At 32.1% G+C, this 13,187-nt stretch overlaps 2 protein-coding genes across 2 annotated transcripts; one reads left to right on the top strand and one right to left on the bottom strand.

Annotated features, from left to right (window-relative positions):
• Positions 1-247: 247 nt before the first annotated feature.
• On the bottom strand, positions 248-1,144 carry LOC119607791 (DNA-directed RNA polymerase II subunit RPB7). The gene is made up of 4 exons (XM_037961903.1): positions 1,043-1,144; positions 658-978; positions 452-589; positions 248-381 (listed from the first exon to the last, which is right to left on the bottom strand). Exons 1-4 carry the CDS (start codon positions 1,052-1,054, stop codon positions 331-333), a joined length of 522 nt encoding a protein of 173 aa, XP_037817831.1. The 5' UTR covers positions 1,055-1,144; the 3' UTR covers positions 248-330.
• A 3,814-nt stretch (positions 1,145-4,958) lies between these two features.
• Positions 4,959-9,421, top strand: LOC119607794 (phenoloxidase-activating factor 2). Its single transcript, XM_037961905.1, has 2 exons — positions 4,959-5,112; positions 8,030-9,421. The coding sequence occupies exon 2, from the start codon at positions 8,040-8,042 to the stop codon at positions 9,354-9,356; it is 1,317 nt and encodes a 438-aa protein (XP_037817833.1). The 5' UTR covers positions 4,959-5,112; positions 8,030-8,039; the 3' UTR covers positions 9,357-9,421.
• Positions 9,422-13,187: the final 3,766 nt, after the last annotated feature.

Here is a 13,187-nt window from a genome sequence, read left to right as displayed (position 1 = left end):
CTGTAGCCTTTTTATAGTTTAAAGTTTAGTCTATAGCCTTGTCTATAGTATAGTCTATAGTCTACAGACTCGATTGTCATACTTTAAATTAATTTAGTACTTTAAAACCTAAAAAAGGACTATTTTTTATATGTAATCTCAAATCGAGATTTCGATCCCGAACCAATGCCGTAATTTCGCTCTGAAGTATGTTTTCTAACTTAATAAAATCGAATTTAATCTTCTCTTAAATAAAAAACACAATTTCTTAAGGTTTGCATTAAATCTATTACATTTATATAAATTATTTTTAAAATATTTGTTTGCATTTTGCAACCAGACTATATAAAATTAACTGCCAACTAAACCCAAATAATCATCCATCAAAGTACCAATAGCAAACTGTAAATAAACACAAAACAAAGCCATATAAAAATCATATAAAGTTAGCAAAAATCCCAACAAAACTTACAATGCCGGTAGCATCAACACGAGTACCAACGATTTTTAAACGTATTTTATCCTCGCCCGATATAACCACATCTTCATCTTTGGATTTATAGCAAGGTGGATTGCCATTGGGACAAAATTGCATATCGGCGGGAATGGACTGAAAACGCAAACACATAGAAATTATAAGTAATTTAAATAACGCTTAAAGTCACCTTTAAAACTTACATGATGTGATATAAAACACGATAGAGGACCAATTTCAGCAAACATGCCAACTTTGTTGATTTGTTTGACGACAGCATCTAAAACTTCCCCCTTAAATGGACGAAATACAATAGCTTTGTATTTCACCGGGTACACTACGAAACCCTGGCCAGGTTGTATAACACCGGAACCTATCTGATCAATAGTTGTGACAGCTATAACAAAACCATATTTTCCCGTACATGTACCCTCAACTTCAGTGTATAATTTTTGTTTTACCGTCTCCAATAGCTGGGGGCCAAAGTAACGTGGATGCAGTAGAATTTCATGTTCAAGAGAAATCTTTAGGAAAACACAAAAAAAAATTAATTTATGGCTATTAACGTAGAAATTTCAAGTAACTTACGTGGTAAAACATTTTTATTTTTTAATTAATCGGAATAATTGTACAAAAATTAGATTGTTTACAAACAAAATTGCAAATTCCCCAAGAAGTGAAATTTTCAATGGACAAAAAAAAAACGCGCTGCAGAGCCCTGCGCCGACAAATATTAACGACGGCGGCGGCTGACACTAAAAATATCGGCGACAGCTTAAAATCAACTGTAAGCCGGCTACGTTCTAAAATACGCTTAATTTTAAAATTTTCAAAGATTTTAAATAAAAACGGAATCCGAGAGATAAAAAAGTGGGATTTTGTATATAATTTATAAAAATAAAATAGAGCAAACACAAAAGCTGTGTGAGAAATTATGCAGAGATGGAAAAAATTTTAATTTGATTAATTCTTAAAAATTAAAAACAAATCCTTTCACCAAATTTTATGATGCTCTGCCCATATTTTCCCAGGTATTTATTTTAGACGCATAGTGTGATCTATAAGATACCGTTTCTTTGGGAAATCTTATAATGAACCACGAGATGAGAACTACCATTAGCTAGATAGATAGATAGATAGATAGATAGATAGATAGATAGATAGATAGATAGATAGATAGATAGATAGATAGATAGATAGATAGATAGATAGATAGATAGATAGATAGATAGATAGATAGATAGATAGATAGATAGATAGATAGATAGATAGATAGATAGATAGATAGATAGATAGATAGATAGATAGATAGATAGATAGATAGATAGATAGATAGATAGATAGATAGATAGATAGATAGATAGATAGATAGATAGATAGATAGATAGATAGATAGATAGATAGATAGATAGATAGATAGATAGATAGATAGATAGATAGATAGATAGATAGATAGATAGATAGATAGATAGATAGATAGATAGATAGATAGATAGATAGATAGATAGATAGATAGATAGATAGATAGATAGATAGATAGATAGATAGATAGATAGATAGATAGCTCTCAAAACATTCAGAGTGGTTGGTATACTTTGATGTTAGTATAGAACCAGTATAATCTTGAAGATTATAAACAGGTTATTGATCGCAATAAAATCCATTTTTTTTCTATAAAACTAAAGATGCTAAAAGGTAAAAATATAACGATGTACTAACTAACGCAATCAATTATGATGATTCGTCGTAAGTTGAGAATTATAATTGATGATACGAAAATTAGTTTATGGATCAAGAAACTTTTATATGTATAGTTATGCCAGTTTTTTAATATTAAAACAAATGATTTATTTAGATTTAAATTGTTTTCCACTGTTTGTCGATTACTCAGTTGTAAAAAGTGATCTAGATTTCTTCAATACATGTTTCTATTTTTTCAATCCACAGATTTCTCTATTTCACGCTGATGCTTCGTACAGAATTTATAATTGTGATTTTACATAAATTATAACCACTTATAGGGAATTCAAAAATAAAGATTTTTTTATATTTTAAGAGTTGCTAAACTTTGTGTTTGATTATAAATAATGGTTGCACTGTGTTGTAGGAAAAGGAAGTTTCTAAGAACGAACTTATTTCTATGCAAATGCATGTTGTAATGAAATGTAACCAAAATAAATGCATTTCTAGAGATAATATTTTGAATAAATTAAAAAAATACTTGAAATACTCTCTTGCGCACACTTAAGAGTGAATTGTTTTTGTGTGGTTTTTTGTATTTTTTTCAAGATTGCCATGACGTAGATACATTTAAAACTAGTTTTTGTTGTTTATGAAGACGCTTAAATGTATCTCACAAATATAATAAAAACAGAAAAAAATACATACTAGTCAGGCATGGAAAATTCAGTACTTTAATACTTTCAAAGTTCGAAAAATTCAGCAGTAACCCAACGACTTTTTAGGTACTTTTTCTAACTTATAAACTTTTGACAAACAGATTATAATACAGTCTAATCAATAGTGTTATCTAGCCTATAGTTTAGTCAATAGTCTAGTCTATATTTCAAAGTCTATTCTATAATCTAGCCTGAGGTCTATTGTTTGGTCGATAGTTCAGTTTACAATCTAGTGTATAATCTATTCCATAGACTAGCCTATAGATTAGTCTACAGTCTAGTCTATAATATAGTCGATAGTCTAGTCTATATCTATACTTCAGTCTATAATCTAGTCCGTAGTCTAGTCTTTAATCAAGTCTATAGTCTAGTATATATTCTATTCAATGGTCAAGTCTGTAGTCAAGTCTATAGTCCAGTCTATAGTCTAGCCTATAGTCTTGTCTATAGTCTAGTCTATAGTCTAGTCTATAGTCTAGTCTATAGTCTAGTCTATAGTCTAGTCTATAGTCTAGTCTATAGTCTAGTCTATAGTCCAGTCTATAGTCTAGTCTATAGTCTAGTCTATAGTCTAGTCTATAGTCTAGTCTAGTCTATAGTCTAGTCTATAGTCTAGTCTATAGTCTAGTCTATAGTCTAGTCTATAGTCTAGTCTATAGTCTAGTCTATAGTCTAGTCTATAGTCTAGTCTATAGTCTAGTCTATAGTCTAGTCTATAGTCTAGTCTATAGTCTAGTCTATAGTCTAGTCTATAGTTTAGTCTATAGTCTAGTCTATAGTCTAGTCTATAGTCTAGTCTATAGTCTAGTCTATAGTCTAGTCTATAGTCTAGTCTATAGTCTAGTCTATAGTCTAGTCTATAGTCTAGTCTATAGTCTAGTCTATAGTCTTCTAAGTCTAGTCTATAGTCTAGTCTATAGTCTAGTCTATAGTCTAGTCTATAGTCTAGTCTATAGTCTAGTCTATAGTCTAGTCTATAGTCTAGTCTATAGTCTAGTCTATAGTCTAGTCTATAGTCTAGTCTATAGTCTAGTCTATAGTCTAGTCTATAGTCTAGTCTATAGTCTAGTCTATAGTCTAGTCTATAGTCTAGTCTATAGTCTAGTCTATAGTCTAGTCTATAGTCTAGTCTATAGTCTAGTCTATAGTCTAGTCTATAGTCTAGTCTATAGTCTAGTCTTAGTCTAGTCTATAGTCTAGTCTATAGTAGTCTATAGTCTAGTCTATAGTCTAGTCTATAGTCTAGTCTATAGTCTAGTCTATAGTCTATAGTCTAGTCTATAGTCTATAGTCTCTCTATAGTCTATAGTCTAGTCTAGTCTAGTCTATAGTCTAGTCTATAGTCTAGTCTATAGTCTAGTCTATAGTCTAGTCTATAGTCTAGTATAGTCTAGTCTATAGTCTAGTCTATAGTCTAGTCTATAGTCTAGTCTATAGTCTAGTCTATAGTCTAGTCTATAGTCTAGTCTATAGTCTAGTCTATAGTCTAGTCTATAGTCTAGTCTATAGTCTAGTCTATAGTCTAGTCTATAGTCTAGTCTATAGTCTAGTCTATAGTCTAGTCTATAGTCTAGTCTATAGTCTAGTCTATAGTCTAGTCTATAGTCTAGTCTATAGTCTAGTCTATAGTCTAGTCTATAGTCTAGTCTATAGTCTAGTCTATAGTCTAGTCTATAGTCTAGTCTATAGTCTAGTCTATAGTCTAGTCTATAGTCTAGTCTATAGTCTAGTCTATAGTCTAGTCTATAGTCTAGTCTATAGTCTAGTCTATAGTCTAGTCTATAGTCCGGTCTATAGTCTAGTCTATAGTCTAGTCTATAGTCTAGTCTATAGTGTAGTCTATTGTCTAGTCAATAGTCAAGTCTATAGTCTAGTCTATAGTCTAGTCTATGGTTTAGTCAATAGTCTAGTCTTAAGTCTAGTCTAAAGTCTAGTCTAAAGTCTAGTCTATAGTTTAGTACTTAAAAAACCTAAAAAGTACTCAATTTCTTGTAAGTTAGTACCATTTCAAAATTTAAATTTTCCATACCTGATTCACGTATTTGTATTAAAAAACTCTGAGATAGTCAGATATTGATAACTTGATTTAATTACTTTTCTGAGTTTTTAAACGTAACGAACAAATGGACGGAATGGCTATAGATTGAGAATTTAGTCAGACAAAAGCAGCGGCTGTGAAAAGAGGTTTTTTTGTTTTGGAATAAAGAAAAGTGATTGTAAAGAAAATAACACATTAAGTTTTTTTTTTGTTAAAAAAAGGTACAAAACATATTTAAATTGTAATTTTAAAAAGGCAATAATATCAAAAGAATCATCTTCTTTTTTGATTACAAAAGAAATAAAGTCAAGGTATTGGGAATAATGTAAAAGGCTTACTTTAAAAAAAAGATGTGTTAAAAATTGTAAATTTTATTTCAAGTGGGAATTTTTAGTGTGTGCTAAATACATATTACACGGAATTATTAATCGTATTAATCTTGTTTGTGTTAATTCCCTTTACCCCTTAGAAGGTCATTATAAGTTCTAGTAGTTTATGCGTAAAATTATTAGTCATGGCATCATATAAGTTGGGGAAATTTTATATCACATATAAAATTTTCAATTCAATTAACTATTTCTTTCTAAAATTATTAATAATTAATTTTCAATATATTTTTAACAATATTTTAAACATTAATACAAACTAAATTTAAGAACCTGTTTGTTTTTTGCAAAAATCAATGCTTTTCTGTGAATTTCACGATTTCAAGTTGATGTTTCTTAAAAATGATTCAAGGTTATTAGCCAAAAATAAAAAAAAATTAGGGTTTGTTTATATAATTATACATTCAAATATAATTTTATAACAAAACAATAAACAATTGTTAATTAACATTAAACTTAAAATATTTTATACATAAAAAGCAATCACAATATACGACAAAGGTCAATAAAGTTATCAATATCAAATGTTAATCATGGAGACACTTTAGAAAACATGTAGTATACGAATTGGACATGATCATGAACATCATATGTCTTCTCATCTAAGTTTAACCTAATTTTATAACAGAAAATTAAAGTAGTATGAAGAAATTAGTATTTGTTCCAAATTGTTTGTAACAAAATACGAGGGAAGTTTGAAAAAAGTCGTTACATTTCAAATTATTGTTTTAGTGATTAAACACTCATCACTTGAGTTTGCGAAACAGGAAATAAATAAGGGTTTGATCACGTTGGGCCTTGTAAGAATTTTTACCATGGGAATTTGAAGTGCTTTGTCATGACAGAAGATCATTAATTTTTGTCTCTTATCAAATCTAATCCATTTAAAGAAACAGTTTTTAAGTAAAAGTTAAGCTATTACATAAATTAAAATTAATATTCGAATATTGTTTTTGAATTCCTGATTATTTTATTTTGTTGGCTAGTTCAAAGGTCAATGAACTTGGTTTAAACGTGGACAAGAAGTGGGAAAGTGCAAACGGTTGATGAGAAACGATATACATATTAACAATTTATGCAAATAACGATAAAATGGATAATTTTTCGAATGGCCATGATTGTGAACTTTAATATATAAAAATTAGTGTTTTTATTTTGGTACCCACTATTATAAAACATGAAGGTATATTGATTTTGTCATTCAGTTTGTAACACATCTAAATATTGTCTTAAGACCCACAAAAGTACACATATATGTATATAATATGTATATTTAGAAATGTCCGGCTGTGTGTCCATCTTTTTTCCCGTATTAATAGGTCGAAATACTTTTTTCACACTGGTACTTTTACAACCGCTGGGTGAGCTGTTAGATGACTCACCATCGCTTATTTCTGTTGGTCCATGTACCAGCACTTTGCTCAAGTACTCTAGCTATATAATCTCTTGATCATTGCTGCCCCTTTGTGTAAATTCACAGAGCACACTCGGTGGTAAGTTAGGTATGAACAGGGTCAAGACTGAACACACCTGAAAGAAGAAGAAACATTTGATGGTGTCTTCCGAACTAGGTATCACCATTCAACCCAGCAGTCTTCTTATTTATACGATATACCCAAGATAAAACATTCAACATATTCATGCGATTATATGGGTATGGCTAAGTTTTATCCCGGAATATAGTTTTCACCATGTATCAGTCTTTCAACCAACAATCTCTTTCCGCGGGTTTGGGTTTAAACCTCGCCCTCTACACGAATCTGAAAATTATAATAACCGGGACAAAACATAGACCAAAACACCTCTCTATGAGCTACCGGTTGCCGAGCAGTCTTCTTATTTATACGATACACCCAAGAGAAAACATCCAATATATTCATACGATTATATGGGTATGGCTAAATTTTATCCCGGATTATAGTTTTCACCATGTATCAGTCTTTCAACCAACATTCTCTTTCCGCCGGTTTGGGTTTAAACCTCGCCCTCTACACGCATCTGAAAATTATACTAACCGGGACAAAACATAGACCAAAACTCCTCTCTATGAGCTACCGGTTGCCGTGATACCAAATTATATTACTCTCTGGTTCAATACCAGGTCAAATTATTCCAAGCAAACGGTGAGAATACATTTGACACAAGCAGCTTAGCCCCCCGTATTGCAATCACAGCAAGATGAAGGAAATTAATCAATGTAACATGCCCCGGGGGATTGTTCGTATCTATGTTAAAATCTGTTTTCGAAAGACTCCAGATATCTGCGAGATTCGAACTTCAATAATTTAATCAAACTTTCCAAAAGTTTGTTTTTTAATGTCAGAAGGGACAGAACAAAGTCTGTCCTGTGGGCTACTGGTTCTCGTGATACTAAATTATATGACTCTTTGGTTCGACCCCAGGTCAAATTCTTCCAAGTAAAGAAAGACGAAACTTTTGACGTCAGTAGTTCATAAGCTCGGCAGAATAGAGGTATTTTGTTCCTCTGTACCTCTGTTCCCCCGGATTGCAATCACACCAGGACAGAGGTAGTCCTTCAAGGTAACATGTCCCGGGGGTTGTCCGTATGTATGTTAAAACCAGTTTTCGGATATCTGCGATAAACGAATCTTCAATAATTTTATCAAACATGCATTCGAGGAGTTCGCTATTTAAAATCAGCAACAGTATCTGAACAAATATATTATTTAATATTAAATATATTGTGTGTAAATCTGTAACTAATAAATTATATATTTTTGTCTCTTTTTAGCTTCTTCAAAATGTTCCGCCAACGCTTAACACTTTTAGCGTTGTCAGCGCTTCTAGTCACTGTCGCTGCCATGCCACAGCAGCAACAATCACAACAGACTGTAGATCCATCACTTGTCACCCTAGTCGACAGTGTTTTTGGACAAAATACTAATCAGCAACAGCAGCAGCAACAACAACAACGACCCACTAGTGGTTTTGGAGTTGTAGTAACACCTGTGCCCATAGATCAAACAGCACCTTCGGATGAATTTAGCTCAATTAGTGGCAGAGCCCAGTGTAATTGTGTACCCTATCATCTGTGTGATCCAAATACTCAAACTTCCACGCCAGTGGATGATGGAGCTTTTGATGGTTTCGGTTTGATTGATATTCGTTTCAATAGGGATTCTGATGATAATGCTCCTTCCTGTGAACATTTCTTGGATGTATGCTGTGATGGTGGTAATACACGTAATATGAGTTTAACACCTACTCCCCAGGAGAATAGACCAAATCGTCCTAAGGGCTGTGGTGTACGCAATGTGGGTGGTATTGATTTCAATATAACTGGTGCCAATGATAATGAAGCCGGTTTTGGTGAATTCCCTTGGACTGTGGCTTTATTGCATTCCATAAATGCCAGTTATTTCTGTGCCGGTTCTTTGATTCATCCTAGAGTTGTTTTGACTGCTGTTCATTGTGTTATAGATCGTCCTTTGAATAGTTTTGTTATTCGTGCCGGTGAATGGGATACACAAACTATCAAGGAACGTTTGCCTTTTGAGGAAAGAGGCGTAGCCCGTGTCGTTACACATCCTCAATATAATTACCGTAATGTGGCTAATGATTTCGCTTTGGTTATTTTGAATTCGCCTTTCACTTTAGGTGATCACATAAATGTGGTTTGCTTGCCACCAGCTAATAGCTCTCCAGCTCCTCGCACTACTTGCTACTCGACTGGCTGGGGTAAGGATGTGTTTGGTGCTGCTGGTCGTTATAGCGCCATTATGAAACGTGTTCCTTTGCCCATTGTCGATTACTCAACCTGCCAGGCCCAGTTCCGCAGTACACGTTTAGGACCCAGATTTGCTTTGGATCGTTCTTTCATTTGTGCTGGCGGCCAACGTGGTATTGATACTTGTCAAGGTGATGGGGGTGCTCCTCTTGTTTGCCCTATTGGCTTGGAGTCTAGTCAACGTTATCAACAGAATGGCATTGTTGCTTGGGGCATCGGTTGTAATGATGAAATACCTGCCGCTTATGCTCATGTTGCTTCCGCGCGCAATTGGATCGATGATCAGATGTATGCTAATGGTTTTGATACTACTTCGTACTCTCCAATTTAAATTTAAATAAAAATAACTTTAAAGCAATAAATACTTAATAAATTATATTAAATATTTAATTATAACGAATGTAAGATTTTTATTGTTTGATTTACTTGAAGCCCAATGACAAATCTAAACTTTGAAAAGGAACAAGGTTTAAAAGTGGTTTTAATTTTCAAACCCAATTTATAGAACTTTCAAACGACATATTAAATTTTATAAATAAATATGAATTCTCGCTATTATAACTTACTAGCTATACCCCTAAAAGCAATTCTTCATGTAAAATTTGAAGATATACGATATACGAATTTTTCTATTTGATTCATGTGGAGGCTTAAAGCTCCCCAGATGAAAGTTCCCCATTATACTCTAAATGCCCGTTATACTCTAAATTTTCAGATGAATGTCAAGATTCTTCAAGTAAAATTTGAAGATTCTAGCTCTAATAGTTTCTCAGATATACGATTTTTTATATTTAACTCATATGGGGGCTTTAAGCACCCCCCCCCCCCCCCCCCCATAAAGTCCGTTTTTTTCCTTCCAAAATGTTCAGATGAATATTTAAGTTCTTCGTGCAAAATTTGAAGAATTTAGTTCCATTAGTTTCCCAGATAAACGAATTTTTGTATTTAATTAATTTGGGAGGTGCAGTGCAGCTCCCCTCATGGGTAGTCCGCCAATTTAATACCCAAAATGTTTAAATGGATGTAAAAGTTATTAGTGCAAAATTTGAAGATTCTAACTGTAATAGTTTCCAAGATAAACGAATTTTTTTTATTTAATTTATATGGGAGGTGCCACGCCCCCTAATGATATTCCGCCTACTTTTTGTCCTAAATAATCATATTGACACTAAAGTTGCTCCGACAAAATTTGAGGACTCTAACTGTTATATGATCTCAAATATACGAATTTAATATTTTCTTAATATGGGCGTGGCTCCTCGCCCACTTAGAATTTCAAAATAAAAAGTAGCCCATTACTTAATCCATACAGGAATACGCTGTGAAAATTTGAAGAAAATCGGTTCAGCCGTTTATAGTCTATAACGTTCATACATACAAACATATAAACATAAAAACATACAAACAAACACATATTCATTATATATATATAGATTAAATATGGTGAAATAATCTGTCATAGATATCTGTCATAGATATCGTGGTTCTGGGTCTCAATGTTCGTTTGTTGATTGACCACAGACATAATACTATATTAGTTGTCATATTTTAGAAAGTATATTTATAGATTTGTATCTCTTGGATTTAATAAATGAATAACTACTTTATATCCCATTATCAATTATAAAGTATTTAAAATACCCTAATATTTGAAAAAACCAACGGGGATTTTTCTCAATTTGTTTTGCAGAAATGTTAACCTAATAATTAAAGTGATTCATTTAGATTACCAGATATAAATTATAATCTTGTTATTTTTATGTAAATAAATAGTCTTTATAAAAGATTGCGTATAAAATCCATCGCACAGTAGTTTAGAAGCGTTTTATTCTGGAAAAATTTGTTGCGCATATTCCAGAGAAGTGTGTCTTTGTATACCAGTAATAAGTACTAGTAAAGTATTGAATATCGAATAATAGCATATTCTATAGTCTAGTCTAGACTATAGTCTAGTCTACAGTCTAGTCTATAGTCTAGTCTATAGTCTAGTATAGTCTAGTCTATAGTCTAGTCTATAGTCTAGTCTATAGTCTAGTCTATAGTCTAGTCTATAGTCTAGTCTATAGTCTAGTCTATAGTCTAGTCTATAGTCTAGTCTATAGTCTAGTCTATAGTCTAGTCTATAGTCTAGTCTATAGTCTAGTCTAGTCTAGTCTATAGTCTAGTCTATAGTCTAGTCTAGTCTATAGTCTAGTCTATAGTCTAGTCTATAGTCTAGTCTATAGTCTAGTCTATAGTCTAGTCTATAGTCTAGTCTATAGTCTAGTCTATAGTCTAGTCTATAGTCTAGTCTATAGTCTAGTCTATAGTCTAGTCTAAGTCTAGTCTATAGTCTAGTCTATAGTCTAGTCTATAGTCTAGTCTATAGTCTAGTCTATAGTATAGTCTATAGTCTAGTCTATAGTCTAGTCTATAGTCTAGTCTATAGTCTAGTCTATAGTCTAGTCTATAGTCTAGTCTATAGTCTAGTCTATAGTCTAGTCTATAGTCTAGTCTATAGTCTAGTCTATAGTCTAGTCTATAGTCTAGTCTATAGTCTAGTCTATAGTCTAGTCTATAGTCTAGTCTATAGTCTAGTCTATAGTCTAGTCTATAGTCTAGTCTAGTCTAGTCTAGTCTAGTTATAGTCTAGTCTATAGTCTAGTCTATAGTCTAGTCTATAGTCTAGTCTATAGTCTAGTCTATAGTCTAGTCTATAGTCTAGTCTATAGTCTAGTCTATAGTCTAGTATATAGTCTAGTCTATAGTCTAGTCTATAGTCTAGTCTATAGTCTAGTCTATAGTCTAGTCTATAGTCTAGTCTATAGTCTAGTCTATAGTCTAGTCTATAGTCTAGTCTATAGTCTAGTCTATAGTCTAGTCTATAGTCTAGTCTATAGTCTAGTATATAGTCTAGTCTATAGTCTAGTCTATAGTCTAGTCTATAGTCTAGTCTATAGTCTAGTCTATAGTCTAGTCTATAGTCTAGTCTATAGTCTAGTCTATAGTCTAGTCTATAGTCTAGTCTATAGTCTAGTCTATAGTCTAGTCTATAGTCTAGTCTATAGTCTAGTCTATAGTCTAGTCTATAGTCTAGTCTATAGTCTAGTCTATAGTCTAGTCTATAGTCTAGTCTATAGTCTAGTCTATAGTCTAGTCTACAGTCTAGTTTATAGTCTAGTCTATAGTCTAGTCTATAGTCCAGTCTATAGTCTAGTCTATAGTCTAGTCTATAGTCTACTCCATAGTCTAGTCTATTGTATAGTCTATACTATAGTCTAGTCTATAATCTAATCTATAGACTAGTCTACAATCTAGTCTATAGTCTAGTCTATAGTCTTACGGAAAATTAGTTTAGTACTTTAAAATTTAAAAAGTACTATTTTTGTTATAATTTAGTGCTAATTCAAAATAAAAATTTTTCATGCCTGGTGTAGGGTATAACACCATCGATTAGGAACGAGCTTTACTTTTTACTTTTTAATTTTCATAATTAACTTACAATTGTAATAAAACAAACAATAGTCTAGTCTATAGTCTAGTCTATAGTCTAGTCTATAGTCTAGTCTATAGTCTAGTCTATAGTCTAGTCTATAGTCTAGTCTATAGTCTAGTCTATAGTCTAGTCTATAGTCTAGTCTATAGTCTAGTCTATAGTCTAGTCTAAAGTCTAGTCTATAGTCTAGTCTATAGTCTAGTCTATTGTCTAGTCTATAGTCTAGTCTATAGTATAGTCCATAAGTCTATATTCTAGTCTATAGTCAAGTCTATACTCTTGTCTATAGTCCAGTCTAAAGTCTAGTCTATAGTCTTGTCTATAGTCTAGTCTATAGTCTAGTCTATAGTCCAGTCTATAGTCTAGTCTATAGTCTAGTCTATAGTCTACTCCATAGTCTAGTCTATTGTATAGTCTATACTATAGTCTAGTCTATAATCTAATCTATAGACTAGTCTACAATCTAGTCTATAGTCTAGTCTATAGTCTTACGGAAAATTAGTTTAGTACTTTAAAATTTAAAAAGTACTATTTTTGTTATAATTTAGTGCTAATTCAAAATAAAAATTTTTCATGCCTGGTGTAGGGTATAACACCATCGATTAGGAACGAGCTTTACTTTTTTACTTTTTAATTTTCATAATTAACTTACAATTGTAAATAAAACAAACAACATTTACATATTTT

Source organism: Lucilia sericata, unplaced genomic scaffold (genome assembly GCF_015586225.1).
Source record: "Lucilia sericata isolate MDLA Ls3-8-SP2 unplaced genomic scaffold, ASM1558622v1 Contig000749F_arrow, whole genome shotgun sequence".
NCBI classification, from domain to species: domain Eukaryota; kingdom Metazoa; phylum Arthropoda; class Insecta; order Diptera; family Calliphoridae; genus Lucilia; species Lucilia sericata.
Note: the sequence above shows the minus strand (reverse complement) of the source record. Positions and strands in the feature narration are given on the sequence as shown.